The 23,721-nt window shown below is 48.0% G+C and overlaps 1 protein-coding gene and 1 pseudogene across 1 annotated transcript; both read left to right on the top strand.

Annotated features, from left to right (window-relative positions):
* Positions 1–1,084: 1,084 nt before the first annotated feature.
* Positions 1,085–3,699, top strand: LOC136515407 (uncharacterized; annotated as a pseudogene).
* Positions 3,700–4,626: 927 nt separating this feature from the next.
* On the top strand, positions 4,627–5,759 carry LOC136515406 (uncharacterized). Its single transcript, XM_066509002.1, has 4 exons — positions 4,627–4,689; positions 4,764–5,153; positions 5,241–5,405; positions 5,631–5,759. Exons 2-4 carry the CDS (start codon positions 4,821–4,823, stop codon positions 5,757–5,759), a joined length of 627 nt encoding a protein of 208 aa, XP_066365099.1. The 5' UTR covers positions 4,627–4,689; positions 4,764–4,820.
* Positions 5,760–23,721: the final 17,962 nt, after the last annotated feature.

The raw sequence follows: 23,721 nt of genomic DNA, 5'->3' as shown, positions 1-23,721 counted from the left end.
CCTCCATCGTCAGCCCCCCTCCACCCTCTCCCCCCCCCTGCCCCTCCTCTCGTTGCTCCCCTTCTCTCCCACCCTCCGCGAGCCCCGCCACCGCGCGCCCCCCACCCCCGAGTACCCCCAGCCCGGCCTCGCCGCCGCCGTCAGCGCTGCCCGCCGCCGCCGTCCGCGCGTGCTGCCACCGCCGGCGCGCGCGGCTGTCCTCCCCTGCACGCGCCAGCCCCGTGCGCCCCTGCTCTTGCCGCCGGCTTGGAAGAAGGAGGAAGCCGCAGTAAGGAGAAGAAGGAAGAAGAAGGAAGAAAAAAGAAGAGAAAGAAAGAAAAGGAAAAGGAAGAAAAGGAGAAGGAAAAAAGAGAAGAAAAAGGAAGAAGGAGGAGGAGAGGAAGGAGGAGGAGAAGGGGAGAGGGGGAGGAAGCCGAGGTAGAGGGGAGGAGGAGGTGCCTCGGCCGTCTTCTCCATGTGCCCGTCCCGTCGACGCCCCTACCGTCATCGAACCGCCTACGAGTGTGGGCAAGGTATATCCACCCTTTCTCCGTTTGTCGGTCTTCGTGCCGTTGTGATGTCGGCCTTCGTGCCGCTGTTCTTATCAGCCTTCGTGCCGTTTGTGATTGTCGGCCTTCGTGCCGTTGTTTTTTGCAGGTTTTGGAAACCTCCCCGTGCAAGGGAGGTGCTGCCGAAATTTTGAACTTATAGTGTCGTGTTTCTTCTTTTGCAGAGCAGGACCTATCGGAGGTGACCCGGAGGTCCCCGATCGTTTTTGTCGGCGTCGCGGGTCTGCCTGCACTACGTCGCCTCGCCACTGCGTCGACTCGCCACTGCCTCGCTAGCCTGACTTCACCGACACCCTAGGTATAAATCATCTCTTTTTCCGCTTGTCTGTCGTCGTAGATCGGTGTAGCCTAGTTAGGCGTCTCCCGTCCGAAAGAGATATCTTTGGAGGTATGCAGATCTTTGCATATCTGCGAGCATTTCTGTTTCGGATTGTCCACGTTTTTTGGACAGCCCGCGGATGCGTAGATGGGTTAGTTTTCATAGTCCGCTCCGGTCCGAGACGGTGTTTCGGCATCACCCCCTGTTGTTCTCCGGATACACACTCTCCCTTGCAGGACGTGTATCGGGAGAACAGCAGGGAGGTGCTGCCGAAATTCCGTCTCGGATAGGAGCGGAGCATGGAAACTAACCTCATCTACGGATCCACGGGTGGGATTAGGACCTATCCTCACCTATTAGAGAGTAGGGACACCGTGTAGATGCAATTGATGGTGACTCATATGTGCTGATACGTCTGTTAAAGGATGGAGGACCGTGAGTGGATGTACACGCTCCGGAGAGACTAGCACGATTACGACTTGCTGTTTATAGTCAAGGTCGAAGAATTCTTACAGCATGCATTTGGTGAGAGTGCCGGAGGCCATTCTCTAGTGGTTTGTCCGTGCAGCGGTTGTGACAACAGAAGAAGGAAAGATAGGTTAACCATGGGTAAACATATTGTGAAGTTTGGATTTACTCCGGGCTACCACCGGTGGATCCACCATGGTGAAGCCGATCGTATCAGGGAGGAGGTGGTGAGACCACGGCTCGAGGCTTTCGATGATGATGCTGGGGTAGCAGACATGCTGGATGACACGCACCAAGCTCAGTTCGCTGAAGGACGTGACAAGGAGGAGATGGAGGCTGCCGCAGATGCCTTCTACCTGATGTTGGACTCGGCACAGAGACCCCTTCATGATCATACTAATGTTTCTCAGCTGGACGCCATTGGTCGCGTAATGGGGTTGAAGGCCGAGTTAAACCTAAGTCAAGAAGGCTTCGACAAGATGGTGGCCGTGTGGAGCGATATGCTACCGAAGACACACATTATGCCGAAGAACTTGTACGAGTCAGAGAAGCTTCTTCTTGCACTTAAGATGCCGTATGACAAGATACATGTGTGTCCGAAGGGGTGCGTCCTATTTAGGAAAGAACACACGGATGCAAAGTACTGCCCGAAGTGTAAATCCTCCAGGTACGTGGAGGTAGACTCAGGCGATGGCCAGAAGAGGCAGCTTAAGATCCCCATGAGAGTCCTACGACACCTTCCGTTCCTGCCGAGGCTCCAACGGCTATTCATGACCGAGGAATCCGCGAAACAGATGACATGGCACAAAAACGGCACACGATACAATCCTGAGAAGATGGTACATCCATCCAATGCTGATGCATGGAAGTACTTCAATTCGCGGCATCCTCTCAAAGCAGAGGAGGCTCGTAATGTACGTGTCGCGCTGGCAACAGATGGGTTCAATCCATATGGCATGATGGCTGCACCATACACATGTTGGCCCGTGTTCGTCATCCCCCTGAATCTCCCCCCCGGTGTCTCCTTTCAACGACATACCGTGTTCCTGTCATTGATAATCCCTGGACACCCAGGGAGTAATATGGGTGTCTTCATGGAGCCTGTGATAGATGAGTTGATCGATGCTTGGGTCAAAGGGGTGTGGACATACGACCGAGCTACGAAGACTAGCTTCAAAATGCACGTCTGGTACCACTACTCCCTGCACGACTTCCTGGCGTATGGGTTAATGTGCGCCTGGTGTGTTCAGGGGAAGTTCCCATGCCCAATATGCAAGGAAGCTGTGAGGTTCATATGGTTGAAGAAGGGTGGCAAGTATTCGTCGTTCGACAAACATCGTCAATTCCTCCCTCTTGACCATCCATTCAGAGAAGACGTCAAGAGCTTTACGAAAGGTGTCAAAGCGATGGACCCTAGACCGCACTTGAGGACTGGGGCGGAGGTTCGTGCTCAGATAGATGCTCTCATGCCCAACGAAGATGGTGGTTTCGTGGGATATGGTGAGCAACATATGTGGACTCATAAGTCCGGCTTGATGAGGCTCCCCTATTTCGATGACCTCCTACTGCCCCATAACATTGATGTCATGCACACTGAAAAGAATATCGCCGAGGCACTTTGGGCAACGCTCATGGACACTGACAAGTCTAAGGACAACCCTAAGGCTAGAGTGGACCTGGCGACGTTGTGCGATAGGCCAAACCTAGAGAAGTACTTCTATGGATCAAGAATTTAATGTACCCTGATGGGTATGCAGCGAATCTGAGCAGGGGAGTGAACTTAGAGACTCTGCGAGTCAACGGGATGAAGAGTCATGACTACCACATATGGATTGAGCGCATACTTCCGTCGATGGTTCGAGGCTATGTCCCTGAGCATGTCTGGCTAGTGCTGGCAAAGTTGAGCTACTTCTTTCGCCAGCTTTGTGCCAAGGAGCTATCTTCGACCATCATTACAGAATTGGAAACTATGGCACCTGAGTTGGTCTGTGAGCTTGAGAAGATCTTTCCACCCGGCTTCTTCTTGCCGATGCAGCATCTAATTGTGCACCTCCCGACCGAGGCACGGTTGGGGGGGCCCGTGCAGGCCCGTTGGTGCTATCCAATCGAGCGATGTCTAAAGACTCTTCGCAAGAAATGTACAAATAAAGCCAGAATTGAGGCTTCCATTGCAGAGGCAAGCATTCGGGAGGAGGTTGCAAACTTCACGACATCCTACTACAAGCCGAACCTTCCTAGCAAGCATAATCCACCCCCTCGTTACAATGCTGGCGAAGTTGAATCGACCCTCAGCCTTTTCAAATGCCAACTAGGCAGCGCAAGTGGATCGACCCCCAAGAGATTGGATCCAGAAGAGTGGCGTAGAATCACGCTATATGTGTTCACCAACCTTGTCGAGGTTGCGCCATTCATTAAGTAAGTTCTCAACGAACTTGTTTCAATACGACGTCACTGTTCTGTATCGAACCCCATTGATTCTCTTTGGTACAGGGAATTTGTTCGTCAAGAGTGGCATCAATCAAGGGATCCTACCTCGCACGAACATGATACCCTTCTTTCAGAGGGTGCGGGAGCTGGGAGGCCTGATTTTATTTCTTGGTTCAAACAAAAGGTCGTACGTTCGTCGATATTCCTTACTAGCTTGTACGTTCCAATAGTATAACGATGTATCATGCTTGAGCTTGCAGGCGCAAACCAATGCGTCCATGAGTGACGAGTTGAGACAGGTTGCAAACGGCTTCAAGTTAAGGGTGAAGTCATATACCGGTTATGATGTGAACGGATATCGCTTCCACACGTCAAGACACGAGCAGACTCAAGGCCGAAGAAGGTAGAGAGACCCAAACGGCTTAAGTCTTTTATTGAAATAATGAACGGATACATCGTGTTTGTATGTAGAGGTACTTCAAGGCCGAAGAAGGTAGAGAGACCCTGGCGGATCAGACGGCACACAGAGCCTGTAAGAAGTACGTCGGCGACATGATTCACGAGGCGCGACTCCAGGCCCACGTCGACTACTACAGGTCCATCAAGAAAGAGCCCCTCAACAAAATCGGCGCAAGAAATGTGGCGCTGACCAAGGAGCAGTACCTTCAGGTAGGTGAATAATATTAATTCATTTTGAGATTTAGTAGGTCTAGAATTGATCTTCTTATATGTCAAACACTTGATGATGTGTAGGTGCCGGCCTCGTGGTGCATGTCGCATAGATCGGCATGGTCGAGGATCGTGGACAGGTACCTTGACCCGGCGTTCATCGCAAAGCACGAGCAAGGCAAGCGGAAGCGGGCACTGAGGACCGCTCCAACTCACCACCAAGGCAGCCGCAACCTCCTCGCATTCAAGCGGGCACTTGTACGAGATGTCATTTATCTATTCTAACGCTCAATTTTGCCTGATTTCTAATCATCTTGCCGTCTTTCTCGCAGGAGGTGGCACACCCGGACGTGCCGGTGTCGGAGTTTGGGGCATGGGCTGTGTCCCACATGGGCCCAGTGAAATCTGGTGTCGTCTTCAACCCGGATGCCCCTGTCCAGGCTTACTCTGACCCGAGCGTCCACGCTAAGGTCAGAGACTACACGGAGGCGGTTAGGGCGCTCCGTGGCTCATATCACAATCTGAGCACTGAGCCCCTTGAGACAGAGGTGATCGTGAGGCTGGGGCAAGGCAGGAAGCACGGGCGGTTGTGGATTGCAGACGGCGCCGACTCCTCGAGCTCTGCACCCTCTCTCTCCGACGTGAGGGCACGGAGCACGGCCAGAAGCCTTCCCATACGTGCACGGCCTACTCCAACACTGTCGCGGGTCGACGAACTTCAGGTAATTCTGGTTTCACTCGTCGTACATTGAACGTTACACACATTGATCAGATTTGCAATACTGAAACATGTGATTGAAACACTGCAGGCCGAGCTGGCAGAGACAAGGGAGACGCAAGCGCACCTGACCGCAGAGCTGGAGGCCACGAAGAAGCAGATGGCGGACATGTATCAGATCATGCAAACCATCGGGCAAGCATCGGGTGTCCAAGTGCAGTTGCCAGCTCCAGCTCCGGTTCGACACTTCACTCCTGTGAGTATGGAAGTTTAATGCGTTCGTGCCGTTGGGATTGTCGGCCTTCGTGCCATTGTGATTTTCAGCCTTCGTGCCGTTGGGATTGTCGGCCTTCGTGCCGTTGTGATTGTCGGCCTTCGTGCCGTTGTTTCTTGCAGGTTGGAAACCTCCCCGTGCAGGGGAGGTGCTGCCGAAATTTTCAATTTTTAGTCTAACACATGCAATCTCTTCTCTTTTGTGCAGCCTCCGTCGGCGGGTTCAAACAATCCCGCTAGCGTGTCACCGGCGGCTGATCACGTCAACCCTTCGCCGCAGTCCGGTCCTTCACCGCTGTCCAGGGGGCTACACCTGCAGTTTCCGTCGCCGCAGTAGAGATGTTGAACTTTGTGATGTCGAACTTGTAATAATAAACTTGTGATGTTGAACTTTGGTGAATTTGTGATGGATTTATTAAATATGTGTGTGCTTGTGATATATAATGCATGTTGGTGATATAGATGTGATGATTGATGTATATATATATATATATATATATATATATATATATATGTTTATTTATTGTCTGTTACAATGGAATGTAAAAAAAAATTACAATTCTCGGGGTCTTTGCCGAGTGCCATGGACAAGGCACTCGGCAAAGTTTTTTCCAAAAAATTTCCAGAAATTCTTTGCCGAGTGCCCGGGCAGGGGCACTCGGCAAAGTATTTTTTAAAAAAAATCCAGAAATTCTTTGCCGAGTGCCTGGGCTGGGGCACTCGGCAAAGTAATTTTTAAAAAAAATAAAAAAAACTTTGCCGAGTGCCCGGGCATGGGACACTCGGCAAAGTATTTTTTTAAAAAAATCCAGAAATTCTTTGCCGAGTGCCTGGGCTGGGGCACTCGGCAAAGTAATTTTTTAAAAAAATAAAAAAAAAACTTTGCCGAGTGCCCGGGCCGGGGCACTCGGCAAAGTATTTTTAAAAAAAAAATCCAGAAATTCTTTGCCGAGTGGCTGGGCTGGGGCACTCGGCAAAGTATTTTTTTAAAAAAAATAAAAAAAATTTGCTGAGTGCCTGGACAGGGGCACTCGGCAAAGTAATTTTTAAAAAAAATAATTAAAAAACTTTGCCGAGTGCCTAGACTTGGGCACTCGGCAAAGTAATTTTTAAAAAAAATAAATTTTTTTTTTTGCCGAGTGCTGGGTCAGCCCCTCGGCAAAACAACCGTTAACGGTGAATGTGGAACGGCCGAAAATATTTTGCCGAGTGCCGCCCCAAGCACTCGGTAAAATTGTTTTTTATTTTGCCGAGTGCCCCGAGAAAAAGCACTCGGCAAAGACCCTTTGCCGAGAAAAAATTTGCCGAGCGGACTTTGCCGAGTGCTACACTCGGCAAAGCCTTTGCCGAGTGCAAAGGGCTCTTTGCCGAGTGTAAAAACACTCGGCAAAGCCGCGGCCTCCAGTAGTGGGCATTGCATATCCAGACCACACTATGTATTGCATGGTCATTCTGAACGAGTAAGCAAGGTAGAACTTTTCCCTGTGAGTCCAAATCACCTTAATTACAAAAATTGGCGTAACAACTACTAATTGGGAAGAAGATCCTCGGTAACCTTGTTAGGAATTTCATACTATGGCAATGGTGAGGTATTGTGCCAACCAACCCGCTGATGCTCCAGTCGACTTCATCACAACTCGCTCTGATATAGGGACAGCAACTCTAGAAATCTATTTATTCAGGGACAGAGGGAATATAATGTATCATCAAGTGCAGCTAGCCACCATGTCTCCCATCACTACGACTATTTGTATTTATATGAGCTTAGTAGTTGTGTATTATTTGTTTGTGTATATGTTTGCCCGGGCTCAAAAATGTTTATATCTCCACCATTGGTCGGGCTTCAACAAACAGTTAAGGGATACAACAGTTAAGGGATGGTGGATATGGAGGGGTTTATATGTGGTGAACTGCGCCATGAGTGGTTGAGTTATGCACAAGATGTCAATAAATAAAACTTAATTGACAGGACCATTCTTACACTAACAATCAATTCGCATCATGCTACCGAGCGTCTTGCCTTCACAGTTCACATGTTACTGGTGCTGCTACAGACTCAAATTTGTTCAACGTAGAGCCAAGTACTGCTGGACCGGATCGGATGGTATGTAGCACAACTCCGCCACCAGCTCGATTGGATCTCACAGTTCTCTCATCCTTGTGACGCGAGAGAGGGGCCATAATATGTCACAATACCTCCAGATCCATAGCAAATGCACACACTGCATCATATAAATACACATTCCACAACTGGAACGAGGTTCTTTGCCGAGGGCCGGATACGCTCGGCAAAGAAGCATTTGCCCTCGGCAAAGGCTTTGCCGAGAGTTGCTCTCGGCAAAGGCCGGTCGGCAAAGTACCTCACGGCAAAGGCTACTTTGCCGAGAGCCGCATCTCGGGCTCTCGGCAAAGGATTTGCCGAGGGTTAGCCGGCCGTCGGCAAAAATTTTCGCCGTGACGGGGAGAGGTCACGGTAAAGTTGATCTTTGCCGTGAGCCTTAGCAAGCTCTCGGCAAAGAATTTCTGAATTTTTTTTCCAAAAAACTTTGCCGAACGTCTGTCAGAAGAGCTCTCGGCAAAGAATATTGACAATTTTTTTTTAGACATTTTTTTTGTCGAGAGCTATGGCTCAGCTCTCGGCAAAGGCTTCCTCTTTTTGCCGAGCGCTATGGTCATGCGCTCGGCAAAGCTGGGATTCTGTGTGTTCCAGAATTCCCAGCTTTGCCGAGGGCATGACCATAGCCCTCGGCAAAGCCACAGCCAGTTTTAATTTTTTTTGTTTTTTGCATTTCCAGTCAACAAATAAACATATATATGACATCCACATCACAATAAGCACATCCACATATCAATAACCACATCCACATCACATAATTCACATCCACATCACATAATTCACATCCACATCACATAGAAGTCTTGAAGTTCGAAGTCACAAACAAATCTCGACACATAGACAACCACAAGTGTAAATTTCGACAAGCAACATAAACAAGAGGCATAGGAGGCGCCAAACTGGTCACGGCGACGGTCCGGGCTGAGAAGGCGCCGCGTGCGATCCTGGGGAGTTGACGAGGAGAAGGTTAGGGTCGTTCGACGCCGCCGACTGACGCTACACAAACAAAGAAGATGCAGAACGTGTTAGACAACATAAATAGATAACCAAGCACTACATGTACTTTTTACCACCACGACCACACCACCACCACCACCACCAACCACGCGACACCACCACCACGACCACACCACCACCACCACCATGCCACCACCACACTACTACTAACCAACAAGCACACCACCACGCCACCACCACCACCACCACCACCACGCCACCACCACAACCACACCACTACTACCACCAACAACAACCACACCACCACGTCACCACCTCCACCAACCACGCAGCCACCACCACGACCACGCCACCACCACCACCAACCACGCCGCCACCACCACCCACCACCATCACCACTAGCACTAGGTTTCACTAGGTTTCACTAGGTTTGACATTTAGAGAAACTAAAACATTTGTTATACTCACCGGAGTAGAATCAAGCTGAGGTGGAGGTGTAGGCTGCAGCTGACCGAGCAGGAACTGTGGGACCGTTCCACCTTGGGTCATCGCAAGACCCCGCACGTAGGAGAGCACCTCTGCCATCTGCCGCTGATCCTGCTCCTGCTTGGCCTCTAAAGCTGCCAGCCTCTACCGCTCGAGCTCCCGCTCGGCCTCCAAAGCTGCCAGCCTTTGCCGCTGCTGCTCCCGCTCAGCCTCCATCGCCTGCAGCTGTGCCTGCAACATTTGACGCCAATGTTTCAAGATTGCGGAGCTAAGGTATGTAAAAGTCAAAGAACTAGGAATGGAAGAGAACACTTACCTGGAGTGTCGACACCACGGTCGGGCGCTGGCGTATGGCCGGCATTGAGCTCATGCTCGCTGCTTGGATCTGGTGCAGCGGAGGAATAGAGGTCGTGTCGAGGACACCATCGCCAAGCCAGAACCGCCCGTGCTTCTTGCCTTGCCCCACCCTCATCACGAGCTCTGGATCAAGCCGCTCCTCAGTGGTCGGGTCGTAGTCTGGCCCGTGGACTGACCTTGCCATCTCTGTGTATGCAGAGATGCGAGGGGCAATGCTGGCGTTGGTGAACGACTCGGCAGGGACTTCCGGGGTCCAGTCGGTGGCGGACGTCGCCTTGCCCAAGTGGGACAAGGCATATGCCTTGAGGTGACCACAAGGGCGGCCACCATGTGACGCCGACTGCGAGAAAGACAATAACATTGTTAGAGTTGTTGCAGAATTGAGTGTTAGGTTAGAGAAATGGTTTCGCCTTACCCAAGCTTCTGAGAATTCGGAGAGGTTGCGGCTGCCTTGATGGTGTGGTACTCCTTGCATCAGCAAACGGCGCTCGCGTGCTTCATCATGCTCCTTCTTCCAGTCCTGGTTGAGCCACATGTCCACAATCCTCTCCCAGGCATCCGGATGCCGATTGCACCAGTTTGGAATCGCCTACAGGCCATCAAGCAAACGATATATCAGAAGATCAAATTAAGGAAACTTAATCTCAGAAGAAATCAATAGTAATGTTCCGTATTTACCGCAAGGTACTCCTCCTTGGTCAGCACCACCTGTCTTGCCTCGTCCTTTTTTGATGCATGGACTTTAACCCCATTAAGCGTCCAATGGCATCGAATTGAGAAACATTTGTCTTGTCATGAAGGGGCCTCTTAGCCGACTCCATCATGCGATAGAATGCCCTTGCGGTTTCCGCTGGCTCCTGCTCCTCGGTTTCGTCCATACATCGTACACCGAAGTGTGCTTGGTGGAAGTCATCCATCATGTCTGGTACCCCGCCATCACTATCAAACTCCTCCAAGCGTGGCCTCAATGCCTCATCTCTAATACGATGGCCTTCACCATGGCACACCCATTGGGTATAGTCTGGCGTAAACCCAAACTTGCAAAGATGTTCCTCAATGACCTTCCTGGTTTTCCTATTCCTGTTTGCACATTCGCTGCAGGGACACCACACCTCTGTCGCTGCTTGAGCACCCACACCAAATGCTTTGTCCAAGAAATCCTCAGTCTTCTGTATCCATTCACGAGTGACCTGATTCTGACTACGGCGGCCCGTGTACATCCAATCACGGTTATCCATCATCTACCATATATATAACAGAGTAATATAACCATCAATAGCATATGCACCGCTTGCCTACTATCTAATAGGTAGGGATAGATCCTAATCCCACCCGCGGATACGTAGATGAGGTTAGTTTCCATGCTCCGCTCCAATCCGAGATAGAATTTCGGCAGCACATCCCCGCTGTTCTCCCGATACACGTCCTGGAAGGGAGAGTGTGTATCTAGAGAACAACAGGGAGGTGCTGCCGAAACCCCATCTCGGACCGGACCGGACCATACAAACTAAATCATCTACGCATCTGCGGGCTGTCCAAATAACATGGACAATCCAAAACAGATACGGTCGCAGATATGCAGAGATCTGCATACCTACGACCGTATCTCTTTCGGACGGGAGACGCCTAACTGGTTTACGCGATCTAGCTAGGATTACGGACAAAGGGCTTATACCTAGGGTGGCGGTGGAGTGGAGAGGTGACGCGGTGCAGGCAGACCCGAAGAAAGACGCTCGGGGTACTCCAGGTCCCCTCCGTCGGGCTCTTCTCTGCAAAACAAGAAACACAATTTATAAGTTCAAAATTTCGGCAGAACCTCCCCTGTATGGGGAGGCTTCCAAAACCTGCAAGGAAAAAGACGGCACGATGGCCGACATCCACAATTTCGGCACGATGGCCGACACAGCGACATATGGCACGATGGCCAACACATCCACAAAAGGCACGAAGGCCCACTAATCCAGAAATGGCACGAAGGCCAGCAACAGGCGGGAGGGGGGCTTTACCTTGGGTGGCAGTGTAGTCGGGCGACGCGGAGTTGGGATCACCCTCGTCTTCGGCTAGACGCGGGGAAAACGGCGACGACCGCTCGGCGTGACGCGACGACACGGGGGCGTGACGGTCGTCGGCCTCTCCTTCTCCCCTCCTTCTACCCTCCTCTCTTCTCCCTTCCTCTTCTCCCTTCCTCCTCCAAATGCTCTCTTCACGGCCGGCAGGGGCGCACGGGGCCAGCCGGGGGCGCGCGGGGCCGGCCGGGGACGCGCTGGCTGCGGGGGTGGGCCACCGGCGGGCGTGGCCAGGGGGCAGCGGCGGTGCCCGACCACCGGGCGAGGCGGGGGACGACGACGGCGCTCGGCGGGCCGGGCCGCCGCCGCCGCCGACGACGCTCGGCGGGCCGGGCCGCCGCCGACGACGACGACGATCACATGCAGAGATGTCTGGGTTTTAGGCATCGGACGTCGCAACTTGCTCGAAATCCACTCAATTTTTTATCACAGCCTATACATGCGATGAAATGACACCTCGACAAGTTTCGTGAATTTCGGACTTCGTTTCCATTTTATATAATTTAAAAATCATTTACACGCAAGTTCCTCACCGTGTTCCGTGAAAACGATGCGCCAAATTTGGCATCTGTCACTGGATACGGTCTCACACCACATGCAATACCATGAATATGATTTTTTGAATCACTCAATTCCAATATTCGATGCACCTGCAGTTCAAATTTGAATTACCACGAAGAATTCAAGTAAATGAAATAAACTTATTAAATATAGCTAATAAAATAAAAAAGCTCCAAATTTTAATATGTACTTTAAGGTACAACAGTAAACCCAGGGGAAACATTTGGAAGCAAAAAAAGCAAAAAAAAAAAATTTGCCGAGGGCACAGAAACGACACTCGGCAAAGTAATTCTTTGTCGAGGGCCAAATTCTGACCCTCGGCAAAACAGACGGCAGGTGAAGGCCGTTTGCCTGCCGTCACAGGTTGCCGACGGCCGGACCCTCGGCAAAGGGCCCGGTTGCCGAGAGAAATTCTTTGCCGACGGCCTACCGTTGCCAAGGGCCGACTCTCGGCAAACCTTTCTTTGCCGAGAGCCCGACATTTGGCTCTCGGCAAAGACGCTGGCTCTTGGCAACGGGCCTGTTTCCGGTAGTGTTCAGTCCCATATGGTACGTGGCTTCTTGCATATCTCATTTTCATTACAGGATGGCTCGTGCTTCACTGTTCAAGAACAAGTTAGTGGTTCAATGGGTAGGCGAACTAAGTGCATCTACATAACGGCATCTATATTTTCCTAGTGGCCGCATCATCTGTCCATTCCGCCAATAATGATAGTAATTTTGTGCTAAGACAGCGAAACTGTGTTCACCACACTGTCCGGTCGGATAAAATTGCACACGCTGGATCGTCCCTGCACGCACTGGGACACATTAAATTGAGGTAAGACGCATCTTTTTTCCAGAAGCTATAAAGCTATAGCGCAGCTATAGCGAAGCTATGACAGATAGCGGTTTTTAAGAAAACCATAAAAAAATCAAGTAATTATTTCATAAAAACACAAGAATCATGAAAATTACTGAACACAAATATGTTTTCAAGGCTTTAGGAGTCTAGGGAATATTATTTAATATGGCATTATAGCACAATTTGTGAGACTCAAGTGTTCAATTTTCTAAAAGATCAACTTAACAGCAAAAGATAAATATATAATAAGTAGATTGTCACTCTAAAAGCTAAAGTTGAAATAGCAGCGCTATTTTAAAGTTACAGCTAATCAATTTAGCGACATTAAAGTATAATATAGTGGTTATAAATGACATAGCAGAAAAATAGAAATAGCGTAGCGGGAGCTCTCTCCAGAGGCTATAGCGGCGCTATAGCGTTGCTATAGCCCGCTATTTAAATCCATGGTCATACGCTTGACGCAAGGACGATAATGGCTGGGTTGCAGCTTGCACACCGTTGAGTTGAAGCTAGAGCGCGTGCCGCCCATGCCTATGGCTAGTCGTGTCCCCTCTGCTGTGGGTGAGCACGCCTCCCCTCCACAGCCGGGTTGTAGGAGCCGCCCCTGGTGGGTCTCTGCCACAGCTTGACATACGGATGACCCCTCCACGACGAGCTTGACGTACGGGTGTGGCGAGACGAAGCAATGCGCCATAGCCAAAGTCCTCAATCGGCGACCACCTCTTTGCCAGTCATCTCCCTCTGAGTGGAGTCGAGCGAGGAGTGGGGAGGGCTTGGCCGGCGCTTGAATTGAGCTCGGCGCTGTGGGATGTAGCGGTGAAGCAACGCGCCAAGGGGATTAGTGACAGGGTGGGAAAAGGATGACGAGTAGGACCGTCCCCTCTGAGTGAAGTGTAGTGAGTGCGAGGTAGGCGCCGTTAACAATGAGTTAACAGAGTGCTAGATTCCGGAATGGATTATTGTTTTCAATGGTATTTTGCATAATGGCAAAATTTTGGTGGTATTTTCTGGCTGTCGTGATCTTTCAATGCTATAGAATCAATTTTCCCTTTTACATGTGCTGGAAAATTCCGACACAACACTAGGATGTGCTAAACACAAATTGATGAAACACATACACTGGACTGTACGACGGTGATGAAATTAAATTGTACGCGTCAGACCTTCCCACGACGGCAGATTCACACATTAGTGACACATCTAGGCAGTCATCAGAGATGCGCAAAAACGCATCACTTATATATTACATCTCTCATGTGAAAAGATCAGTGATACATAAAAACCCGTCACTGATCTGTTCACTCAGAGACACATATAGCCAAAACACATCATTGATGTGAGTCATCAGTAATGTGTAAAGCCGACACGTGTCTATGATGTGACTCATCAGAGACTCTTACAGCTCAAATATGCCTCTGTTGAGTGTCTCATCAATGACATGGTTTGGCTAGAAGAGTCTCTGATGACAATTTACAAAAACAAAACAAAATAGTGGACATGCATTTGTGCACATAGTGAGATCTAGTAATATGGGCCCTATTTGGATTGTCCACAAGATAGAATCTAATGAAACTCTCTATGGGACATATTTTGAATGCTAATATGTGTTAGTCTTTACAGAACCGAGTGGAGGTGGTATAGTATTTGGCATGGGCAACATGATGATCCTGTTTCGATTTGGTAAAAGGAATGTGATTTTGAGTTTGGTGCATGTGAGCGAGAAGACCATGGTTCACGATGGATAGTACAACGAGCGAGATAGGCAGTTCTGGCAAAAAAAAAGTTAGAAAGGCAGTTAACTTGTTCGTGGTACTCCCTTTGATAGTACAACAGGCTGCACACAGCACTGGGAGACTGGGACAGCTTCGCTCACTTCTGCTTCTAAAGGGGTGTAGCTCCTCATTTCACTGGTAGGACTCATGATCCTACTATAGGTTGTCCAAGAGCTATAAATTTAGGACATAGCTGATGCCTCATATTTCCAGATCACACTGCTGGTTTCGTCTTTACGAGAAACTCTCTTTCTCCTGTTATGCATCTTTTTTTGTCTGTTTGGAGCTATATATTATGCTACATAGCTTAAGGATATCGAATTGAGATGACTAGTCATGGGAAAAACTTAGTACATGTATAGGTGATGATCTGATGCTTTTATAGAGTGAAACGTCAAGAGGAAATGCTAGAAAAAATGCGGTCCATGTTGGATGCTGCAGAGGACACATCACTACACATTGATGTGTGGTAAATGGTAACCTAGAAAATAGTGCAGAAGCAGAATGCATGCCAGCAATCGTTGCCCATGTGTAACTGTCACTACGGGATACACGAGATTTGCCGAGTGCCATGGGAACTCAGCAAAGCCCCAAATACACTCAGCAAAGCGTTTGCCGAGTGTAACACTCGGCAAACAACACTCGACAATTTTTAATCGGCAAAGAGCTATTTGCCGAGTGTCAAACGTCGGGCACTCGGCAAAGACTATGCCGAGTCCAAAAAACCACTCGGCAAACATTTTTCGAAAAAAATTAAAAAAAAACAAGTCCCGCCGCCGCCACCACCACCACGCCCCGCCGCCACCACCACCACCACACACAACCACCACCACGCCACCACCACCAAAGCCGCCGGGGAAGAAGAAGGGGGAGGGGAGGGGCACCCGCCGGGGAAGAAGAAGGGGGAGGGGAGGGGCGCCCGCTGGATCCGCCGCGTCGGGAGAGGGAGGGGGAGGGCACCGCCGCGCAGGGAGAGGAGGGCCGCGCGCCAGATCCGTCCGCCCGCGCCGGGACCGGATCTGGCCTCCCCGTGCACCACCATCGCCGGATCCGCCCGCGCCATTGCCGGATCTGGTGGAGGCGGTGGAGGAGCGCCGCCGCGCAGGGAGAGGCACGGGGAGCGCCACCATGCCGAGAGAGGAAGGGGGAGGGCACCACCGCCGGGAAAGGGAGGGGGAGGGCGCCGCCGCGCTGGGAGAGGGAGAGGGCAGGGCGCCGCTGCCTCAGGAGAGGGAGGGGGCCGGATCCGTCGGGATGGATCTGGGGAGGGAGGAGGAGAGAGAGGGAGGGGAGGAGGCGGTCGTGAAGGGCCCGCCGGAGGGAGGGGAGGGGTGCGCCGACGGGCGAATCTGAGGAGGAGGCAAGAGAGGGAGGAGGGGAGGGAAGGGAGGGGGCCGTGCCGGAGAAGGGGAGGGGCGTGCCGGCGCCGGAAATGGAGGAGGGGAGGGGGGGCGCCGGAGAGGGAGGGGAGGGCCGCGCCAACGGGCGGATCTGAGGAGGAGGCGGGAGAGGGAGGTGGGGAGGGAAGGGAGGGGGTCGCGCCGGAGAAGGGGAGGGGCGCGCCGGCGCCGGAAATGGAGGAGGGGAGGGAGGGAGGGGGCGCCCGTGGGGGAAGAATGGGGAGGGGAGGGGCGCCCGCGGAAATTAACTATGTGTTTTTTTTCTTCGCCGAGTGTCCCAGATCTGGGCACTCAGCAATAATTTTTTTTATTTTTTATTTCTTCTCCTTCTTTCGCAGAAAAATGAGTTGTTGTCCTTTGCCGAGTGTCCTAGATCTGGGCACTCGGTAAAGTTTTTTTATTTTTTTTATTCTCCTTCTTTCCTAGAAAAATGATTTTTGGTCCTTTGCCGAGTGTCATAGATCTGGGCACTCGGCAAAGTTTTTTTTATTTTTTTCTTCTCCTTCTTTCCCAGAAAAATGATTTTTGTTCCTTTGCCGAGTGTCCTAAATCTGGGCACTCGGCAAAGTTTTTTTTATTTTTTTTTCTTCTCATTCTTTCCTAGAAAAATGATTTTTGTTCTTTGCCGAGTGCAAAAAATAAAACACTCGGCAAACCTCCTCTTTGCCGAGCGTTTTTTTTACACTCGGCGAACCTTCTTTTTGCCGAGTTTTTTTTTTGCCGAGGGTTTTTTGCGCAGCACTCGGCAAAGAACTTGTTCGCCGAGTGCCGAGGAAAAACACTCGGCAAACATAAAAACACTCGGCAAATTTAACGTTTCCGGTAATGTGTGCAATGCGAGTTATGACTTGAGAAGCTAGCTAGCTATCCACTAAATTTCAGCTACACGATCATTTACTGACATTTAGGATATAAGATTAAGTACAAGCCAACTGCACATATGTCAAGTTCAAGAAGCTCGTCCTTAACTCTATAGATAATTTCAAAATGACACCTTATATTATATATATTAATTATGTTAGTATACAATTTATTTCTTGCTGTAAGGAATCTAGGTGTGATGAGGCTTTTTTACATGAAAATGTAGATGTGATGTTGCAACACACATATGTGTCAAGTTCAAGAAGCTTAAAAGGAAAATATCGGAATCACCACACTGGACACAAGTTGTTAAGGGGCCCATATACAAATTAAGGTATGGTTGTTGGACATATTGCAAATTCATAATACCTTGAAAATACCTTATTATAAAATAACAAATATGCATACTCCACACCTCCAATGCATATTAAGTTGCTATTATTTTTTTCTTGCAGAAAATAAAATGGAGAACATGCAAAACCTGAACATCTGTAGTTCTGTACTACCATTGAGATATGGACTGCATGACAAATTCAGTTTTGATAATTAATTCATTATTCACATGGCCATTGTTAAGTACCAGTATTAGACTATTAGTACAATGTGATTGAAGGTGGCTAATACATGATCAAGCTAAGGAAACCTAGCCTTTAGATGCACTTTTTACAATACAATCATGGAACCATAAATATTCTCTGCCAGCCTCTGCCTTTTCCAAGTTCCAACAACCTTATCCGTAGTAGCAGCTTTCCAATGGGCGCAGTCTACCGTGGTGCTCTGTCTGCCTCCGTGCTGGCAGTCTGACTCCCTCTTTCCATACCCTCTCAAAATGTTGCGTCTTGCATTTGCACTCAATCACCTCCGCTGGTTAGCTCCCAATGCCAAGCTCTCCGAGAGAGTCGAGCAGAAGCAGAAGCAGCAGCAACAGTGGGATTGGACCTTCCCCCAAGGGCGCTGTATGCCCGTGCTTGGCCGCTTGGGTGTGTTGGCCCTTGACCGTAGCTGTGGCACTGCAGCAGCCTTGGCATGTGCCATGGGGCTCACCTCCTTTTATACATCTCACCGTCCGCACTTGGTGCTTGTGGTGGTGTGGTGGCCTCGAGCTTGTCGCGCGCTAGGCAGGGACAATGGTAGCGCCAGTTGGCTCGGGTGAAGGCACGGACGAGGGAAAGTACAATAGGATAGCATCCTACCACTTTAGGTACCGCCATAGCTGTCCTAGTTCCTAATACCGCCTAATCCAAACGAATACGACTAATTGTGCTCTGTTAGTTCTTGGACACAGTTGCTACGATGCTCTCTCTCTCTCTCTTTCAGCTTGCAACATGAATAACATTTTGGCAGGTGTTCATATGAAACATAATCAGAGCAAGCTACGGGATTTTCCTCTCTTTTTTCAGACATATAGTGTGTCATCAACTTGCTGAATCAAGGCCCAGTGACCACGTGCAGCTAGCTAGCCACCTTGTCTCCCATCACTACGACCGTTTGTATTTATATGAGCTTAGTAGATGTGTATTATTTGTTTGTCTATATGTTTGCCCGGGCACAAAAATGTTTCTTGCTCCACCATTGTTTGTCTATATACGGTGAACAGGAGCAACAGAAAATTTTCTTTTGCACTATGAGTAGTGGAGTTAAGCAGAAGATGTCAATCAGAAAACTTAATTTACACGACCATTTTTACACTAACAATCAATTCGCATCATGCTCAGTCCTCTTGTCCACTGGCGTCCAAAGCACCAAAATCTGCATTCCTTGAATGACATGTTACTGGTGTCGCTGAGCTTTTCTGGACACAAGCTACAGACTCAAACTTGTTCAACGTAGCAAAGCACCAGGACCAGATCAGAGGGTATGTAGCAGAACTCTGCCACCAGATCGATTGGATCTCACAGTTCTCTCATCCTTGTGGCGCGAGAGAGGGGCCATAATATGTCACGGATACCTCCCGATCCATAGGAAATGCACACACTGCACCATATTAATACACATTCAGTCCCAATGGTACTTAGCTTCTTGTATATCATATTTTCATTACAGGATGGGTCGTGCTTCACTGGTCAAGAACAAGTTAGTGGTTCAATGGATAGTCGAACTAAGTGCACGTACATAACAGCCTTTGTATTTGCCTAGTGGCCACATCATCTGTCCATTACGCCAATAATGTAGCATCTAACTTGTCCCATCCATAATGATTCTTCGCACCGGAAGGCAAACGGCCGTGATAAAATTGCACGCGCTGGGACACGTTAAAGAAAGATAGGTAAAACGGATAAACTGGATAGTCCTTTGGTGTTGAAATTATTGCACGTGCTGGAAAATGATTTCCCCAGTGTGAAAAGCTAGATTTTCCCTGCTCTGAAATATTCATGGGCTCATGCCAAGTTCTTCCTGCTCTAGTTAAACAAACCTATTACATGAAATCCCACTTCTCTTAAACTTGAATAGCTTCTTGCTCATTCTTCTTTGCAAAGCCTTGTAGAAGATGTTCCAGATGCCTCGTACTCCGAATACCTTGGTCATGCCATACCAACCTTCTGGCTAGTTCTAAGTTCTAGCTCGGTCTTTCTGCTATCTGTGTTTGTATTGATTTGGGGCCGCTGTCTGTTCCTATTTATGCGAAGCTAATGTAAGGCTCTTATATTTGCCGGCATGGCCCTGCCTGGATTACTAGATAGATGTTGGAGTCCCACATTTTTCAACAAGGGATACAGTGGTTAGTTTCTTTCTTATTCACTCACTACCGGATTCAGGCGCTTTGCCGAGTGCCTAATGCACTCGGCAAAGGCTACTTTGCCCTCGGCAAAGAGCCTCCGGTAAAAAGTCCGTCGGCAAAGAATTCTTTGCCGAGTGCCTTTTATCGGGCACTCGGCAAAGTTGGAACTGAAAAAAATGGGAAAAAAATGGAAATTTTTTTTAATCGGTGGAGGGCCCCCGCCGGCATTTTTCGCGTAACACGACCGACGGGATTCGAACCCGCGACCTCCCCTACGCGTGAACCTCCTCTACCACTACACCACAACGTCACATGTGTCTGGATTCCGTTTTAGTTCCCAACATATTATACTAAACCGAGTGTAAATTGCTTGTTTGAGGCCCTAAACGAATTCAAATAAAAAAGTTGTAAACTACAAAGTTTCATAACTTTTCGAGATCTACACTTTTAGTTTAGGAAGTTTTTCCATCCGAGGTCGTTTACAAAATTTGAATTTCAAAATTTTGAAATTCAAACGCAGTTTTGCATGACAAGATGATTTCAAATCAAAAAACTGCCAACTATAATGTTTCATAACTTTTCGAGATCTACAAAGTTTATTTTGGTTGTTTTTCCATCCGAGGTCGTTTGAAAAGTTCGAATTTAAAATTTTTGAAATTCAAACACAGTTTTGCATGACAAGATGATTTCAAATAAAAAAAGTTGCCAACTACAATGTTTCATAACTTTTCGAGATCTACAGAGTTTATTTTGGTTGTTTTTCCATCCGAGGTCGTTTGAAAAGTTCAAATTTTAAATTTTTAAAATTCAAACACAGTTTTGCATGACAAGATGATTTCAAATTAAAAAGTTGCCAATTACAAAGTTTCATAACTTTTCGAGATATACAAAGTTTATTTTGGTTGTTTAGTCATCTGTTCATCCGACATGGTCGTTCTAACATTATTCACAAATCTTATATATCTCTCTTGTAGTTTCATAAACTACAAGAGAGATATGTTAGATTTGTGAACAAATTTACTTTCACTTTGTCATATGAAGAAAAGACCAAAACAAACATTGTACATCTTGATGAGTTATACAACTTTGTAGTTGAAAACTTTTTCATTTGAATTAATTTACTGCTTCAAAATGTGCTTTGAAATTTTCTTTGCCGAGTGTAAAAAAAACACTCGGCAAAGAGCTTCTTTACTGAGTGTAAAAAAACACTCGGCAAAGAAGCTTCTTTGCCGAGTGTCAAAAAAAAACACTCGGCAAAGAAGCTCTTTGCCAAGTGTCAAAAAAAAACACTCGGCAAAGGCGTCTTTGCCGAGTGCCCGAAAAACAACACTCGGCAAACCACTTGACACTCGCAAAGAGCCGGTCTCCGGTAGTGACTGTCAACCTCAGGCATGATTGAACCCTATCATGTATTGCAAATGTACATCTAGAGCATTCATGTGCCCTGATTCTTTAATAGACAAAATGAGTGAATGGACATTTGGTTCTTTTACTGGTTCATGGTTCATAAGGAGACTACGACGCATGATATATACATGTGTTGTTGGGAAAATGATCACCACAATAGTTACCAAACGTTGTTGTCTTTTTCTTTAGACAATAAAGCTAGGAAATATGCTTGTGCATTGCAACGGAACAGAAATTATGTTAGCCTAATTTGTTCTCATGGTAATTTGAAAGCTAGAGAAATGTTAAAACTTATTTGGCTTTTTCCTTTTATCCCAATGCAAGCTGGTCCCTTACTCTTTAGATAATTTCAAAATGACACCGTATTTTATATCTATTAATTGTATTTGTAAACACCTCGCAATTACTTTAAGAAATGTAAGTGTGATGTTTTTTAAATGAAAATGTGGATGTGATGATGCAATACAAAGATTTCAAGTTCAAGAATATATTAGAAGGCAGATATATGATGATATGAGTCACCTCACTGTACACAACTTGGTAAGGGCCCCATATACAAATTAAGGCATATTGTTGGACAAATTGCAAATTCATAATACCTTGAAAATACCTTATTAGTAAAAGAACAAATATGCATACTCCAGACACCTTCAACGCATATTAAGTTGCTATTTTTTATCTCTCAGCAAATAAAAGGGAGAATATGTACCATTGAGATATGACAGCATGACAAATTCAGTTTTGACAAATAATTAATTAATTATGCACATCGGCATTGTTAAGTACCATTATTATTAGATTATTCGAACAATGTGATTGAGGTCGCTAATACTTGAACAAGTAAACCTGGCCTTGAGGTGCATTTTTTACAATAGAATCATCGAACTGTTAACCGTATTAGCAGCTTTCCAAATGAGCGCAATGCTCCCAGACTCGTGGTGCGGTTCGCCGTGGTGCTTTGTCTTCCTGCCTACTGCAGGAAGTCTTTCTGCACCCTCTCACAATGTTGTGTGTGCAGTTCCCTCTCTCCCCGCACTCTAAGGTTGCATCAGTATCGACAGAGTGCAGCAGAAGGAGCGGCGGCAGTGGGGATATGGCCCTTCCCCCTAGGTCACTGCTGGCTGCCTGCCCTCCGCCGCTTGGGTGTGTTGGCTAGCTCGAGTGGAGGCAGAGAAACACAGAAGGCGAGACCGAGGGAAAATGGACGAGTACTGGGTCGTCATCTGAAGCTGTGTTCACTATAGAGCACCCTACAACTCCAGGTAAAATTATAGGGGCGCAAGTTCTTGATTCTTCCTGATCTTAGTGAATAGGACTAAGTGTGCTCTGTCACCTCTTGGACACACTGCCTGGATACCAGCATTGCTCTCTATTTCAGGATGCGACATGACATGCGTTTGACATTTTGGCTGATTTTAGGACGGGTCATAATAAACATAACCATGGCAAGCTATGGGATTTTCATCTCTTATGTTCAAACATACATACAGTGTCGTGTAAGTGCCTAAGCCAAGACCCAGTACTGATAGCGTGCAGCAGGCCACCTAAAAACATGCCAATGTGTCTCTCGTCTACGACCACTGGTATTTTATATGTGCTTAGTTGTTGTGTGTCTCAAGCGCAACAGAACATTTTCTTTTGCACCCTGAGTAGTGGAGTTAAGCATAAGATGGAAATAAATGAAACCAATCAATTCCCACCATGCTGCCGAGCATCTTGCATTCACAGTTCGCATGTCCACCTGCGTGCAAAGCACGTGCGTGCTGCTAACCTTTTCTGGACACAAGCTGCAGACTCACACCTGTTCAACCTAGCTAAGCACTAGAGGACCGGATCAGACTCACACTTGTTCAACCTAGCTAACCTTTTTCTGGACACAAGCTACAGACTCACACTTGTTCATCACAGAGGGTATGTAGCAGAACTCTGCCACAAGCTCGATTGGATCTCACATTTCTCTCATCCTTGTGGCGCGAGAGAGGGGCCATATGTCACAGATACCTTCCGATCCATAGCAAATGCACGCACTGCATCATATCAATACACATTTCCAGTCCCAAATGGCATGGTACGTAGCTTCTTGCATATCATATCTTCATTACAGGATGGGTGCTTCACTGGTCAAGAACAAGTTAGTGGTTCAATGGGTAGGCGAACTAAGTGCATCTACATAACAGCGTCTATATTTGCCTAGTGGCTGCATCATCTGTCCATTCCGCCAATAATGTACCATCTAACTTATCCCGCCCGCAATGATTGTTGGCACTGGAAGGCAAACATGATAGTAATTTTGTGCTAAGACAGCGAAACTGCGTTCAACGGACTGCCTGGCCGTGATAAAATTGCACACGCCGGATCACCCCCTACACGCGCTGGGACAGATTAAATTAAGAGAGGTCAGATACATACACTGGACAGTCTGGTGGTGATGAAATTGCACGTGACAGAAAATTCTGACACAGCATTAGGATGTGTTAAACACAAATTGATGAAACACATACACTGGACTGTACGACAGTGATGAAATTAAATTGTACGTGCCGGACCGTCCCACTATGGTAGATTGACACATTATACTGACACATCTAGGCAGTCATCAGAGATGCGGAAAAAATGCGTCACTTACATTACGTCTCTCATGTGAAAAGATCAGTGATGCGTAAAAACGTGTCACTGTTATGTTCACATAGTGGCATGTATTTCCGAAAGACATCACTGATATGAGTCATCAGTGACATGTAAAGCCAATATGT

The sequence above is a fragment of the Miscanthus floridulus genome, chromosome 17 (genome assembly GCF_019320115.1).
Source record: "Miscanthus floridulus cultivar M001 chromosome 17, ASM1932011v1, whole genome shotgun sequence".
Taxonomy (NCBI): Eukaryota; Viridiplantae; Streptophyta; class Magnoliopsida; order Poales; family Poaceae; genus Miscanthus; species Miscanthus floridulus.
Note: the sequence above shows the minus strand (reverse complement) of the source record. Positions and strands in the feature narration are given on the sequence as shown.

What these genes read in the sequence shown, in the direction of transcription:
- LOC136515406 (XM_066509002.1), top strand. Translation starts at nt 4,821, where the DNA reads ATGGGCCCAGTGAAATCTGGTGTCGTCTTCAACCCGGATGCCCCTGTC. An exon ending in CGCGGGTCGACGAACTTCAG is followed by an intron (nt 5,154 to 5,240) that starts GTAATTCTGGTT and finishes GAAACACTGCAG; the next exon opens with GCCGAGCTGGCAGAGACAAG. An exon ending in CGGTTCGACACTTCACTCCT is followed by an intron (nt 5,406 to 5,630) that starts GTGAGTATGGAA and finishes TCTTTTGTGCAG; the next exon opens with CCTCCGTCGGCGGGTTCAAA.